We start from the raw sequence: 15,432 nt of genomic DNA, 5'->3' as shown, positions 1-15,432 counted from the left end.
CTCAAAATCCTACTCTTCCTCTTTCTGTGTCTTGCCCCCAATCCTCCTCTTCATCAACCAGTGTCTGCGAGGTAGACTCTCTCTCTCTCTCATGCTATTGATAGTGGCTGAGTGTGAGATGGCTGTCGCCGATCTATTTGAGGACCACAGCGTTTATTTCTATAGTGTATTGTTAGTCCCGATATGTCGGTATATAGAGGCTGTCTATGGTACTTACGAGTCTGTTGGATAACAGTCTGGATCTGGGGGATCAGGGCCTGGTCGATGAGGGAGCCGACATTGAAGCCGCCAATGCCGCCGATGACGCCGAGGTCGAAGACGTTGAGCTGGATGGTGCTGAGGTCGAAGTTGCCGAAGATGCCGAGGCCGCCGAGCTGGGACAGGAGCGCGATCTGCTGGAGCTGGAGCAGCGCGTTGATGTCGAACTGGTTGTTGACGAACAGGCCCTGCAGGCCGCCGATGTTGAGGTTGTTGAAGGCGGCGAGCTGGGCGAACGACTGCAGGTCGAAGCTGTTGATGGCGAGCAGGTACTGCAGGTCCTGGTTGGCGAAGTTGAAGTTGTTGAAGGAGCCGAGGTCGATCGAGGCTCGCTTCTCGCTGGAGACGCTGCTCGTGGTGGGGAGAGCGCTGGCGACGGCGGCAAGGGCGCTGACGAAGAAAGTAGTGGCCTTCATTTTGAATGTTGAGGTTGTTGGTTGGTTGGTTGGTAGAGTGAGAGTGATATTGAGAAATTAAAATATTAGATAATATGAGCACAGCTGTATGAAGTTAGTTAGGTGAGCTGTGTTATGGATATAAAGCTGTACTGGAAGCTCAGCTCTGGGAGTAGACTGACCTCTAAAAAGTTCTAATGAATGTGTGTAAAGAATGAAGTGAAACGAGCACAGCTGTTTCAATGTTAGCTGAGATATTCAGGTGAAGGAATATCTAGAAGCTGGTTGGTGACTTACCTCTGAAGGAATGAATGAGGAAGTGATTGGAAAGTCCGAAGATGTCTTTGTGTTGATGAGTGGAATGAGTAAAAAAAAGAGATATATCCAAACGATCTAGACGTGATCTTATATATCAGATGCCACGCCATCTAGACCGGATAGCTTGAGTCCTAGAAACCATGCCAAGATTCTCAACAGTCTTTGATATCTCGGAACGTGGTTGAAGGAGGGATCCGGTGCGTGTCAGGATGTTGGCACCGTTAGGCGGATGTACGCATGGTCAAACGAGCCGTATCCAGGGGGGGAGAGCTTTCAGCGAAGAGCAGCTCAACATCAAGCAAGGAAACATCTTGGCAAAATTATAGTCAGGGTGCCGCAGTGACTATGGCCTCATGTATTGCATACAGACCCCGACGACTAAGGGACTAGAGTACCATGAGAGAGGAGACGACAAAGGCCCATAGCGGCTCATCCCATGCTTGATGCTGCTGTACGTTGGCAGTAGGCTTGCCATTGATCACACTCGGAAAGCGTCTGGGCCGGGGCCAAGGCGTGGATCAAGAGCGCATCTCAAGGGTGACGGTAGTATAGTGGAATCAACCTTTGGTCCGGAACAAGATCTGACTATGCTAATTATCTGACATGTACTATATCCTGCGGTGTACTTCAATCCTCGCGGCAAGTCCCCGTCCGCGTTTGTGTCTTTCCGGCGCGGTTACATCAAGCTATCCCGCTAAACTGCTTGATCGTCAACCAGGATTAGAATCTGCCGTACCATGCTAGTACTGCCGCGTTCCCACATACTATCATGTATCTAGCATCAAAAAAACCAGTAGACGTGAAAATCACTAGATTAAACAGAGTATGATATCGTACTTGTGATCTAAAGAAGATGAATCCCCTCTACCTTTGTTGACATGAGCCTTGGAAGCGTATGCTGAGTGTCAATAGGGTCTATGTTTCCGCACGAGTTGAAGTTGATGAATCTCTGGATGTCCCGCATGGCCAAAGCACCGTTAGCCTCTTGGCGAGTCTTAACTATGACCAGGGTTCCATGTAGGGTAGCTTTACGGATGACTTAGGGTCTTGAAGCCATTCCCGGGGTACAGGCAAAGTCGGCATTGCGAATACCCAGTGGGTTCGGGTTCTCAGCCTTAGCTGTCCCGTGCTTTTCTACTTGCTACTTGTGAACCTAGGCGTGTATCAACATGTAAACAATCAGCTAAGAATTAATATCGGCATAGGATCTACTGTTCGAACTCTAGACATTTGGGTAAAGGAAATATGATCTTCTTCACATCAGTTGCTATACCAGGTAGCCAATCGCCACGATGTTTTACTCATCCGCAAATCTCGAAGTATTCGACATACCCAGACCCCTCTAACATTCACAAAAGATCTACCAACACAAACACCAAGACAGTCTAGCCTACGACCCCTTCAATGGTGTACCGTTACCCCAAGCTTCAAGGTTCTCGATCTTGAACATCGGATGTGTTACAGATATGTGCGATACCTAGTTGCACACAGACCTCGAGCATGATCGCACGCCATTCCTCTTAAGCGCCTAGTATACTAAGATCGATATCATGGATATTAAGGTTAATAAGTCATAGCTGCGAAGGGGGGTTGGCGTATGTACCTGAGCGCAAGTAAACACCACCTTCCCGACTACGTTCGTCCGAAAATACTGGTTTCTTCAAACAATCTTGTGGATAGCTAAATTACCTACATAGTGGGTAACCAGCAGCTACTGTACCTACCCATACTTCAGCCAAATTGCGGTGATAGATGCAACCCCTGAGTTGGTGGATTAGGTAATAGGAAACAAATGTGACGAGAACCGTGGCAATTCCTCCCTCTGACCCTCGAAAGCGGCTATCTTGATCCCCTCAATCTAAAGGCCGAGCATACCTGATCCACCGTGGCCCCTGGCAGGATCATGATAATGATAATATTATGTACTCTATTAAGTGGTCGATGTAACTCCCCAACTTGCTTTGTGAGCTTAACCACGTCCGTATACACATTATACTACTTCACTACCAAGACATCTAGATAGTGATCACACGACATGTTCACCAAGATCCACTCCCAACTTAATCTCTTCACCATATTCAAGCCTGGAAACAATCATAGATCATACTCAAGGTTTCATAAGCACACGTGTGCTTGCTTGCTTGTTTGTTTGCCATTATAAACGCCTAGATACAACGAAACAAGCGATAAACCGCAAAATGAAAAAAATCCCCCAAATTGCAGGTACATAAGGCTTGGGATGAACCTCCCCCCCTTCCTCTCCACCAAAAAAGCTACCCTGATGATATTCCCCGAGTCATGTTTGATAGTCGTCGTGTGCTGTCCAGTAAAATACATGGGGAGCTATTGAGTCCCTTTGCTACCCTTAGTTGCTCTTGCTCTGGCACTCCCGCTTGCTCATGATCGTCCGCTTCTTTCCGCGCGAGGCCTGCTTGACAGTCGCGTTGATGGTGCGCTTGAAGATGTCTAGGTGATGTTTCATTAGCTTTGAACTATCCACTGTTTCCCCCCCGTTCCCCGTGGAAAGGTATTGTAACTCACTGAGGTTGAAGTTGTTGAGGAGCAGCTCCTGCTGGATGAGCTGCTCGATGTTGACGGAGTTGACGAGGCCGAGCTGCTGGAGCTGGGCGAGCTGCTGCAGCTGCAGGAGGAGCTGCACCTGGTTGCCGATGCCGATGCCGGCGATGCTGCTGAGGTCGAAGTTGCAGACGCCGAGGCCGAGCATCAGGTTCCCGATGTTCTGCTGCAGGCTGCCCTCGACGTTGTTCTCGTCGATGTCGATGCCGTCGGCGTTGTTCTCGATGTACTCCTCGAGCTGCTGGTCCTCGTTGTTCTGGTCCTCGTTGTTCTGGTCTTCATTGTTCTGGTCTTCGTTGTTCTGGTTCTCGTCGACGTTGGCGTTCTCGTCGACGTTAGCGTTCTCCTCGTCAGCGTTCTGCTGCTCGTCGACATTTTCTTCCTCGTTGGCGTTTTCGTCGACGTTGGCGTTCTCCTCCTCGTTGGCGTTGGCGTTCTCCTCTTCGTTGGCGTTCTCGTCGACGTTCTCTTCACCTTGGCCAACATCGACCTCAGTGCCGTTGGCGGCAGCCGTGCCGTTGTTGGAAAGCTCGCGCCGGAACACGGCGACAGAGCCCCTGCCGGGAGCGTAGCCCTCAGCGGCGAGGATTCCGGGCAAGTAGGCGGTCAACGCCAGGGTAGCAAAAAGGGGGCCGGCCGTGAACTTCATTTTGTCGTTAAAAGAATAAGTGAATAAATAAATAAATGTGCCGCTGAGAAAGGAACCTGTTAGCTTTTTGACTCCTCAATATCAGATAATGGGAGATAGGAGCCCTTACTTTCAAACGGAAATTTAAAGAGAGTGGAAGAAGAGAATGTAAAGAGCACAGCTGCTATTCGTTAGTAATTGACGAGTGACCCAGGGCTAGCATTTGGGCATACCTCTGAATTATACAATAATAGAAATGAGGGTATCTAGCAGATTGATTGCATATGGAGGAGAAACAAGAGTCAATTACTACGGGAAGTCGACGAATTATATCTCCTCCAAGAAACGGCGATCTTATCAACTTCTGAAGCTTTGTGGCTCCCCCTATCTTCCCCGTGAGAACATACATATATCAAAACATCACTTCAAAGGCGTGATTGAAACGCTCTGTGGCTTGGCCTCATGATATTTAAGACGGCTACGCGACTTGCCGTTAGGATTCCTCGAGAGTTGAGCCATCTCTGAGTTGTAAGCCGATAGCGCCAAGACCCCTGATCTACTCGGAAGGGGCGTTGATGGCACTATTTCCAAGTCAAGGCTTGTGTGTATATCGAAGTCGACAGTTGGGATGAAAGCCATCTGGGGTATCTGAGATCACGTTGTATAGCTCCTTGAACCCTTGTTTCATCCTGGCCCAGCTTGGAGGCTCACCGTAGTATGTAGTTGTAGGTATTTTTTGCCAGTTGGCTAAGGCAGCTGTCACGCCAAGAATAGGAGTCGATCTCTGACATTTCACCTCCGGACCCTGGATTATGTGACACCGCGAGATCGCCGTCCCGAAGCTTCCTCCAATCGGGACTCTGCATCCTTCGAGCAACCCATTTTTCTGTCAACGTGATATCATGACCGTGCCGCTTGCCACGCGATTTGACTACTTCACGCTAAGCTCAAAAATAAGGCACATTGCATGTTAAATGCTTTCTTCAAAATAATATAATTGAACGCACGTGAGATGTTAGCCAACTTCAGAATTGACGAAGCTCTTGCGAATATCGCGCTCTCCCTATCCTGGGGATGCCGTTCAACTACCTGCCTAAGTAGGTAGATACCGATATGATCTACCTACCCGACTACTGTTCGGCTCCATAGGACGGCACTAGGAAACAGATGATAAGAGAATGGTACTGGAAATATATAGAAAAGTATAATATCACGATTGCGACATCAATGTTCTAGAGTCCGATGGCTCGGATAATATTGAGCACAAAGAGAGCGCCAAGGAGAAATAGAATTTGCAATCTTTAAAGAAGATATTCGTGGTGGACAAGACCTTCATATTTTAATAATACATACCCACATATTACTACCTACTGCTAACCACTACCACCCTTTCATGGTAGCGATAATTGCGCAAGTCTAGACTTATCACATTAGAGCCATTGGTGTAGGAATTATTATGTAGGAGGTCGGACAAATCTCTCCAAGTTGCACCAAGTAACGATATGATAACCAGATGGGTGGGTAGATGGGTGGATGGGATGCAGGCACCAGATTTAGGAGTAGCATTCTAGACTCCGGCTAAGCAACTAAAGAGTTTTCTGTCCTTTATTACTAACGTAACTACATTAAGTATTTACCTATCTACGCCAAAGTTCCGACTACCGTCTATTTAGAAGATCAGTGCCCGTCTCTACCTAGCTATTCTGGCAAAGATTCAAGTTCCGCATAGCGAGAGTTAATCTGACTGTGTTGTCGCTATGGCTTCGTTCGTGACCCAAGGGAGGTAAGACACGGCCGTTCACAAAGAATGTAATCTAACCCTTACTCGTACCACTGCAATCCTGTGGCGCCGTTTCGGAATCCCTCGTTCTCATACCTATTTTATGACGTTCTTTATTCGCCATAAACATCCATCAAAGAACGCCCGTATTTGTTGAGCATGCTGCGACACGACACGAAATATCCTCAGGCACTTGTATACGCTCGCTTTGTCTGATACCGGGGGCAATGGCTTCGTGGAAATCATACTCGGGGGAAGGAGCATACGTGCCGTCTATTTCCTCGCCCCTGAATCCATCAAGCACCGAGACACCCCTGAGGCGCGAGAGGCGCGCCGTGCGTAAATATGAGCCGAGCCCGACTCAGAGATTGATGCGCCAGAAGGCCGCAGCAGCACGAAAACTGATGTCTTCTCGGCAGTCTATCGCCGCAAATATCACTCCGACAGTACGTGAGAATGAGAAATTCGACATAAAACCGGCTACGCAGAATGACGACCCCTATACTGTTCAAGCGGTCAATGGTATCGACTCATCGGCTACTTGCGAAGAAGAGGAGTGTGAAGATATCGATCTAGGTGTGCGAGAGGTGGACACTGAAAAGCAGGCACTGGTTGAAAACTATCGGCAAGATTGGCGCTCAGCGGCAAGGACCATATCAGAGACTTCGATAAAAAGACGTCTGATAGTGGTTGTGGGGGTTATATGTATTATTGGGGTTTTCTCAGTTATACGCACAGTTGGCAGGATACCACTCTGGCGGAGGCCATAGTCGTCATATCTGTTACTTATGCGAGACGCGAGCAATATCTAGTTGCTCAAATATCATCATAACGAGCAAACTGGCCGGGTTTACCGATTCCGATCCCCCAAACTAGATGGCCCCCCCTCCCTCGAATCACCTGTCTTTTTACCATACACTGTCATATCGTCATGAGGGATCTTGGGGCATATTATCTTGATCTCATGGCTTCATCATTCGTTCTTCGTCGTATCTGATGGTTTGGCGCTCTCCTCCTTTTCCACCTTCGCCTCTTTCGCCCTCCGGATGGCCCCCTCGACTTGCCATATTGCTCTCTCCAGCTCAACTTCGAGCTCTGGGATTTCTAATATCTTGACGAGTTGTCGTCCATTCTCTTGTGAAAGCAACATCTTCTCTTCGGGCTGTGTCGAGTTATTAAGCGTGGATGAGCTTTTGTCAGCGCCTGCTAGTGGGTCTTTCAGAACTGAAGAGTCAGGGATGAGCGGCGAGTAAATCGAGTTCAGCCCTGAAGATGGCATTAAAGACAATATGTTTTTGTCGCAAAGAAATTGGAGATGTTTCCCCCCTGCAAGTGCTCTCCAGTGCGACCAAGCTCGGTATACTAAATAGAAGAAAGGAAGATTGGGTATTCTAGTAACATAATGATTAGCAACTGATGGAGGCTTCGTGCATGTTTGTAGTAGAATAGTAACCTACACAGGCACAAGAGCGAATGGCGCACTGATAGGCATTCCAACCAAACACCATAATAGTCTACTCTTATGTAGCGACTCTCGTTCCGTAGCCAGTGTTCTCAACACGCTTGTTGCCTTTGTCGTAGGGATAATAGTTTCTGGGAAGACGAGATGGTTCTTATCCTTCCCTAGTATTTCTTCCTCTCTTCGCCTCGTTGATAGAGGAGGTACAGATTTGAGCCCCCATTCTTCATAAGGGATCCTTCTCAACAAGCTATTACCATAAACAACAACCTTTTTTTGCCAACCTGCCTCCTTCTTTTCCCAGCCAGACCAGAGTTGCGCGGCACGAACCGTAGCTTTATCAACCCAAGTTTGCTTGTGTGTTGGTAAAACTTGGACCTTTTGGCAGTATAGTAGGGTTCGGCGGGTTGAGATAGGTAGGAGAAAAAACTTCATGGTTGCGATCAAAGAGAGATTGCGACAACTTGGGATGAGAATCGACAATAGTGGTGATATAGTGGATCGCACAAGTCAAGTCGCAATATAATTGTCGTTACCTCATCGTTAGTTAGTTTTTGTATAAAACATTTTGGTCTGAAGTAATGAAGGTTTGCTATGTAGATTAGTTATCTACCTCAAGGAGAAGTATACTTGGATGACGTTTATAAACATACCTGGTAAGTGAGGTAACCAATTTTTTTAAGCAAAAACACTTGTCAAGCTTGAAAAAAGTGTTTAGGTTGACACTGAACAAATTTAAGATGTTGTGGTGACGCATGTGAACAAGGATGCTGCTGTGACTACACTAGACCTACCCGGTGTAGTACCTACCTAAGTACACCCAGTACGTGTAGCACCTAGTACTATTACATAGTAAGTATTTACATAATGTAGTATTTTGAACCATCTTGAAGTGTGCTAAATGTATGCTAAGCACTGGCGACTACATAGCTTCAAGTTGTAGTTCAATGTTCAATCGTAATTCCCAGAGCTCTGAAAATGTACATCATTTTTAATTGAAAAATTAAGTCACGACAGTTACCCATTGTTTCAATAGACATTGAACAATTGAACCCAATGTCTAGGTACCTAAGTACCTAGCTTAAGTACATAATCATGCAAGCGCCAGCAATTTAACGTTTATGTAGTTGCCTAGTATTGTGGCTGAATGATACATACATATGTGTATGTTCTCAGCCATAACAGTACTAATCAGGTACATGCAGTTCAAGGTTGTAGTGCCATATTTAGATACAAACAGGGCTCCACTGGTGGAAACGAAACAGTGATTTCTTCCCAGAAAGGTCGTGAAGCTATGGCCTCATTACGGCATTATCCGCATAATCAATATCAACAATGTACTTACATATGTACATGCGTATGACACTGTACGTCGTATGTAAGTATCTTACATTTGTAGGTACCATATCCCTGGAATCCCTGGAGTCGGGATCCTTGTTCCTTCAGAGTTCCCGGCCAACCTGCCCAGACCCCCGGTTTAGTTTAACTATTCGTCTTCCAAGTTGTTCAATCTTACATCGTGACCTAAACTTTCTCATACTGCACAAAAGAAGAGCCCGTGTGTGCCGTGTAGTGTACTAATTGAATCTTCAAATCCCTCCACTTCTTCATTATCCTCTCCCACCATGTCATGAGAATGTGCATTTCAAAGGATTTGTCTTTGGTATTACAATTTGTGTAACCTTTGCCTAATATTTAGGTACCTAGACACCCAATTTTGGCGCGCGTTGGTACTTCAAAACTTTGATGGAAGTCGGCGCCTACGAGATCACGCTCACCCATACGCTCACGCACACACCACAAGCAATACCCATATACAAACTATCGACTATCGACTATCGACACACTACTTGAAGCCTCTTTCTACCTATCAAACGTTAATTCCTCCCCCACCTCTTCCGATTCTCTTCCAAGCTCCCGACAACATTAGCCATACGAGATACGAGAGGATGACTAGGATTACTGCCCACTTCATCATCATCAACGACCGTGGGCCTCCTTCAATATTATTCGTAGACCATCGCATACCTATGACATTGTCCTCCCAAAGCCCGACATGACCCGAAACCCGTTGAGGACCAGTGTGCCAGCTTGGGTGGAGCTTTACGATAAAGAAGCCCACGGCCCCAGGCCACAAGAACACATCACTCCTCCCGAAGCAAGCATAAGTCCGGAGCAGAGCAAGGGGAACCATTCACTGAAGCGGAGGATATCAAAGGATGGTTACGTTAACTGGGTCGACGAAAGACATGATCATGTGTCTAAACTACCCGTGTTTCTAAGAAAACGCGCCGATAAGCCGGGGAGGAGATGGGACCATTTACGCACGGCAGAGCCGGTTATTATGGGTCTGGGCTACCGACCGCCTAATGAAGATCCTCACGAAAGATGGAGGCAGTTTATCCGATCATCCTCCTACGGGCGAAATATCGAAGACAACTACGAGGTGGTGTCACCCGAAGTATTCGCGCAGCAAATGCCGGGCCTCGGTATGCCGGTTCGGAGCCCGCTTCATCCTCTGGATCCCAAGACGAAGAGAAAATCCAGAAAGGACACGTGGATAATGCGGTTCTGGAATTTTGTGTTGCGACATCCGATCGCACCGCTCATTTTCCGCCTGGTAGTGTTAATCACTACGATCGCTGCTCTTGCTCTGGCTTGTAATATCTATCAAAGAGAGAGGGACCCGAACACTCCCAACGACAGCGTTCCAGAGTCATCGCAAGCGATTGTCGCGATAGTTATCGATGTTGTGGCTATCCCTTACATTTTATATATGGTCTGGGACGAGTACACAGGAAAGCCGCTGGGACTTCGACCTCCGGCACAGAAGGTGTCGCTTACACTCCTCGATCTCATATTCATCGTATTGAAGGCAGCCAGTGCGGCATTGGCATTCGAAGCACTTGTATATCATAGCGGGGATGGGACTTCGGAAGATCCCCGTTGGACAACAACGGAAAAGGTATCTCTTCATTTGGCTAGGGGTCTTGCAGCATTAACGTTGGTGGGGTTGATCGCCTGGATTCTGAATTTCACTATTAGCGTGTTCAGACTGGCAGAGAAGCTCGGTGGAATAGATAATGTGGCTGAAAAATGAAGTACTTGAACGTTAGGCAAAATAGGTTACAAGCAGATGAATATACCCCCTTCAAATATACCTAGCAAGGATAATTTCTATTGCCTCTGGTTCTACGCCTATGTACCAAAGGCATTTCAATATTCCTTTATCGATGGGGTCTCCTGAGCTTTAGTTCTGTGCTCCCTTTTCGAAAGGGATTGATAGGAGGTAACTGCATGTGGTAGTGTACGGGAAGTGTAAGGCAGGAAGCCTGACCTGATGTGTTGATCAAGAACACGAAGACAAACATTGAAGGGCTCAAATTCTATCGGTTAAGGATGTTAGTGGGAACATTGAATAAATACAACATTTGAACATTGGATTCAATGTTGGTACCAGGTTAGGTACTTATATACACTCAGTGATGTAGGTAGTAGCAGCCTCGAATGTGAAGGATCCATGGATGGATTAACCGTATTAAGGTGACTCCCGTCGAGTACATAGTTACTAGTATGATACTACCCTAGGGCCTAGGTTAGGTATGTACAGCAATGTAGTAAGTGCACATGTGCACCAAACTTGAACAGTGGTAAAGTGCCTTGGTGCTAGGTAGTACCTACTCTATTTAGAAATTAGGACAGTTTTGGAGGGGCAACCGCGTAAAACAAACAACATTGAAGGTGGGGGCACCTTGCGGCAACCAATAGGCAGAACTAGGCCAATTCAGGGTTGACTAAGATGTCTACCTAGGCCCATCCTAGGGTGATACCTAGTACATATGTAATTTATGGGTCATGTCTGCCTTACTTGCTTACTTCATACTGTAGAACAGTTGAAATGCGGCAACCTGAACTCAACTCCATCCATTTCACTCGTCGTCGCAAGTGACTGACAGTGACATCAACTTCGCAAACTTCGCACCACTTTTTAACCCAACTCCCAACTCCCAATCCTTTATTTCTTCTTTTTTTTTTTTACATTGCGCGGAGTGTCCCCCTCCTCATCAATTATTTCCTTGATTCTTAGCCATCCTCTTCTATCTTAGTGGTTTAAGCAATCTACGAATCTTCCGAGGTTCTTTTGAATTGAAGGTCAACGGTCTAACTGGAAGATTCATTAGGTGTCAAAGAAAGCTGGTATGTATTGTTGTGCGTTTCATTGTTTCCCTGTTCTTCCTTATCTATTGTTTTCTCTTCATACAGTGTTGCCTGTACATATATTAGCAGGTTCTCAAGGTGGTTTTTCTTTTGACCCTCGACCATGTTCAAGTTTTCGAAATATCATTTCAACCTTGATCCGTTCACTTACATCGCTGCTGATTTTTTCTTCACATAACTAATGAGCCTTGGAACTTAGATTTTCCAGGAAACCGGCTTTCGTCCCTTTACTCCAGAAACATATCCTCCCGACCCTGTGCGTGGTCTTCTCCTAATATACTCGGAGGAGGGCGTCCCTTCCGAAAACCGCCACCATGTCTCTCACCGCGACGCGATCCATGCCCCAGACGCCGAATCGAGAGGATATCGGCCAGACCTGGGAATACCTTCAACAGGGAATTTCAAAGATTATGATCAACCTCCAAGATGGCATGGATATGGGAGCAGTAGGTTACTCCTCGGTCATACCTTAAATTAATCCATAATAGCTAACCATATATTTACTAGTACATGGGCATCTACACGTGAGTCGATACGGATGGCTATAGATATCTGACCCCTACATGTCCGACTTTGAACTAACTTGATGCAGTGCGGTCCATAACTTTTGCACGTCTCAGAAAGCTGTAGGATTGGGAAGCTCCAACGGGGTTGGCCAAGCTCATAGAGGAGGTACCAATACCAGCTCCAATATTTCAAGCCCTTTAACTAATTGTGCTCCCATAGCGCACCTGCTTGGAGAGGATCTGTATAAGAAACTCAAGGAATATCTCAACAATCACCTCCATGGACTTTTCGAATCATCGAAGGCGCACACCGACGAGGCCCTACTTGCGTTCTACATTAGAGAATGGAACAGATACACCATCGCCGCCAAGTATATTCACCATCTTTTCAGATACCTTAACCGACACTGGGTTAAGCGCGAAATGGACGAGGGAAAGAAGAACACTTATGATGTCTACACTTTGCACCTGTATCAATGGCGCACGGAGTTTTTCACTCCTGTCAACAAGAAGGTTATGGATGCCGTGCTCATGCTGGTCGAAAAGCAGAGAAATGGTGAGACCATTGAACATGGCCAGATCAAACAGGTTGTCGACTCATTCGTTTCCCTTGGCCTTGACGAGCACGATGCAACCAAGTCCACCCTCGACACCTACAGGTTCCATTTTGAGAAACCTTTCCTCGCGGCGACCGAAGAGTTCTACAAGGCTGAATCGAAGCAATTTGTTGCCGAAAATAGCGTTGTGGAATACATGAAGAAAGCTGAAGCACGCCTAGCTGAAGAGGAGGAGCGTGTTCGCATGTATCTTCACAATGACATAGCTGTTCCATTGAAGAAGACATGCAACAAGGCCCTTATCGCTGATCATTCCGCTATGCTAAGGGATGAGTTTCAGGTTCTTCTCGACAATGATCGAGAAGATGATATGGCTCGCATGTATAGTCTTCTTTCTAGAATCCCGGAAGGCTTAGATCCGTTGCGACAGAGATTCGAAGCACATGTGCGGAATGCTGGCCTTGGTGCGGTTGCGAAGGTTGCCGCCGACGCAGAGAAGCTTGATCCTAAGGTCTACGTCGAGGCCTTGCTTGAGACCCACACGAGATATCAAGGCTTAGTCAAGCGTGCGTTTGCTGATGAGCCCGAGTTCACTCGGTCATTAGACAACGCTTGCAGAGAGTTTGTGAACCGTAACGAAATCTGCAAGGCAGGAAGCAGCAAATCCCCCGAACTTCTCGCCAAATACACAGACGTGCTTCTGCGAAAGAGTGGGACTGGTGTGGAGGAAGCTGAGCTCGATACTACCCTAACACAGATCATGACCGTATTCAAGTACATCGAAGACAAGGATGTATTCCAGAAATTCTACTCTAGAATGTTGGCAAGACGTCTAGTACATAGCAATTCTTCATCAGACGATGCCGAGACCAGCATGATCAGCAAACTCAAGGAGGCGTGCGGCTTCGAGTACACTAATAAGCTACAGCGCATGTTCCAAGATATGCAGATTTCTAAGGATCTCAACACGGGATTCCGAGAGCATACTAGAGGATTACAACTAGAGAAGCAGCCTCTAGATTCGACATATTCTATACTGGGAACCAGCTTCTGGCCTTTGACACCACCCAACACGACGTTCTTCCCCCCAGCTGAGATCCAGACCGATATCGACCGGTTCACACTCTTCTACAAGAACAAGCACGAGGGTCGTAAGCTGAGCTGGTTATGGCAATTGTGCAAGGGTGAATTGAAGACGGGCTATTGCAAAACGAAGACACCCTTCACGTTCCAAGTCAGTGTCTACCAAATGGCCATTCTTCTACTATTCAACTCCAAGGATGTCCATTTGTATGAGGACATACAATCGGTCACCCAGTTGACTAGCGAGGTCTTGGATTCTGCCATCGGGATCCTTTGCAAAGCCAAAGTTCTGATTATGAAGCCGGACGGCGAGAAACCCGGCGCTGGAAAGACATTCCACCTCAACTATGACTTCAAGAGCAAGAAAATCCGCGTCAACCTGAATATCGGAACCAAGACGGAGCAGAAGCAGGAGGAAGCAGATACCAATAAGACAATTGAAGAAGACCGCCAACTCGTATTACAAGTGAGTCCCCTAAATGGTATCGTTCTAATATACTAGGAATACTAACAACGAATGTAGTCTGCGATCGTCCGAATCATGAAAGCACGAAAGAAGATGAAGCACACTCAAGTTGTGAACGAATGTATCATCCAGATCAAGTCGCGCTTCGTCCCCAAAGTCAGTGACATTAAAAAATGCATCGAGATCCTACTCGACAAGGAATATCTTGAGCGTTTGGACGACGACGAGCTCGGTTATCTTGCATAATGGGGTTGTAATACCTACCTATCTCAGTACCTGATAAACATACAACATTATACTCATACAACCATTCCGTTCTCCCTTTAGCATCGGTTGGTGGCTTACGTCCTCCTCGTTACATAGGTAGTGAAGGGGCGGTGGATATGCAAGCTCAGAAGTTTGGGTGACCCTAAGAGAGCCTGAAAAAAAGGGAGGGCTTAGTAGGCTATTTGACCCAATAGTTCGGGACGATTACTAGATTTATGCATTTGGCAACGGCTTGAAAAGCCGAGGCTGAGTCAGTTGAACCCCGAAACCCCTAATGAAAATGAACCAGCAAAAGGATGGATTAAGGCGATGCCGCTCCTGTATACATTGATGCAAGGATAACGGATCCTACTGGACAGAGAGACAGACAGAGAGAGAGAGAGCTGAGTCAAGAAAACAAATGATAGCTGGCAGCTGTTAGCTACCTAGGCACCTCACCTACCTACTTACCTCACTACTTATCTACCTACCTACCTAACCTGGTATCTAGGTAGGTAGATAGGTAGGTAGTTACTACTATACATAAGGGAGGTAGGTAGGTGGGCAGGTAAAAAAAGGGCTTTGTGGCCTTTTTTTATTCCCCGTCGATTGAAAAAGACCACGGTTCCACCTCTGCACGCACGTACGTTTGCTATTCAATGAATAAACAATTTATGTACTCCTTTGTGTTTTCCCTCTATGCCTAAGTACCTAGTGATTGCCTATGCTGCTTCGTCGACCGAATATGCTGATGTTATCCCATCTAGATTTTCGTAGTTTGCTAGTGCTTCCAACGCCATGCATAGGTAGGTAGGTATGTACTTACAGTACATGTCACAGCGGGTTGTCCATAACTATGATTTACCACAGTATATACCTAGGTTAGGTAGGTAGGTAGTTACAAGACTTGGCTGAATCATACATACACACATATATATTCG

General features: G+C 46.6%; 6 protein-coding genes across 6 annotated transcripts; 3 read left to right on the top strand and 3 right to left on the bottom strand.

The window, feature by feature from the left end:
* Positions 1-133: 133 nt before the first annotated feature.
* GGS25DRAFT_516707 (uncharacterized protein) lies at positions 134-674 on the bottom strand (the record flags this gene model as incomplete). The annotated part of the gene is made up of 2 exons (XM_049263251.1): positions 134-159; positions 218-674. 2 exons carry the CDS (start codon positions 672-674, stop codon positions 134-136), a joined length of 483 nt encoding a protein of 160 aa, XP_049121184.1.
* Positions 675-3,336: 2,662 nt separating this feature from the next.
* Positions 3,337-4,197, bottom strand: GGS25DRAFT_516706 (uncharacterized protein; the record flags this gene model as incomplete). Its single annotated transcript, XM_049263250.1, has 2 exons — positions 3,337-3,437; positions 3,513-4,197. The coding sequence occupies 2 exons, from the start codon at positions 4,195-4,197 to the stop codon at positions 3,337-3,339; spliced, it is 786 nt and encodes a 261-aa protein (XP_049121183.1).
* Positions 4,198-6,016: 1,819 nt separating this feature from the next.
* On the top strand, positions 6,017-6,827 carry GGS25DRAFT_20039 (uncharacterized protein). Its single transcript, XM_049256789.1, has one exon. It carries the CDS (start codon positions 6,184-6,186, stop codon positions 6,724-6,726), a length of 543 nt encoding a protein of 180 aa, XP_049121182.1. The 5' UTR covers positions 6,017-6,183; the 3' UTR covers positions 6,727-6,827.
* GGS25DRAFT_20051 (mitochondrial K+-H+ exchange-related-domain-containing protein) lies at positions 6,828-7,933 on the bottom strand. The gene is made up of 2 exons (XM_049256792.1): positions 7,414-7,933; positions 6,828-7,347 (listed from the first exon to the last, which is right to left on the bottom strand). Exons 1-2 carry the CDS (start codon positions 7,848-7,850, stop codon positions 6,930-6,932), a joined length of 855 nt encoding a protein of 284 aa, XP_049121181.1. The 5' UTR covers positions 7,851-7,933; the 3' UTR covers positions 6,828-6,929.
* Positions 7,934-8,793: 860 nt separating this feature from the next.
* Positions 8,794-10,929, top strand: GGS25DRAFT_469174 (uncharacterized protein). The gene has a single exon (XM_049259128.1). It carries the CDS (start codon positions 9,472-9,474, stop codon positions 10,513-10,515), a length of 1,044 nt encoding a protein of 347 aa, XP_049121180.1. The 5' UTR covers positions 8,794-9,471; the 3' UTR covers positions 10,516-10,929.
* Positions 10,930-11,316: 387 nt separating this feature from the next.
* GGS25DRAFT_469172 (Cullin-domain-containing protein) lies at positions 11,317-15,195 on the top strand. The gene is made up of 6 exons (XM_049259127.1): positions 11,317-11,612; positions 11,833-12,079; positions 12,141-12,157; positions 12,226-12,305; positions 12,360-14,245; positions 14,303-15,195. Exons 2-6 carry the CDS (start codon positions 11,948-11,950, stop codon positions 14,489-14,491), a joined length of 2,304 nt encoding a protein of 767 aa, XP_049121179.1. The 5' UTR covers positions 11,317-11,612; positions 11,833-11,947; the 3' UTR covers positions 14,492-15,195.
* The last annotated feature ends 237 nt before the right edge of the window (positions 15,196-15,432 follow it).

Source organism: Hypoxylon fragiforme (assembly GCF_022984875.1).
Source record: "Hypoxylon fragiforme strain CBS 206.31 chromosome Unknown GGS25scaffold_1, whole genome shotgun sequence".
Taxonomy (NCBI): Eukaryota; Fungi; Ascomycota; class Sordariomycetes; order Xylariales; family Hypoxylaceae; genus Hypoxylon; species Hypoxylon fragiforme.
This window is presented reverse-complemented; position numbering and strand designations above follow the sequence as displayed.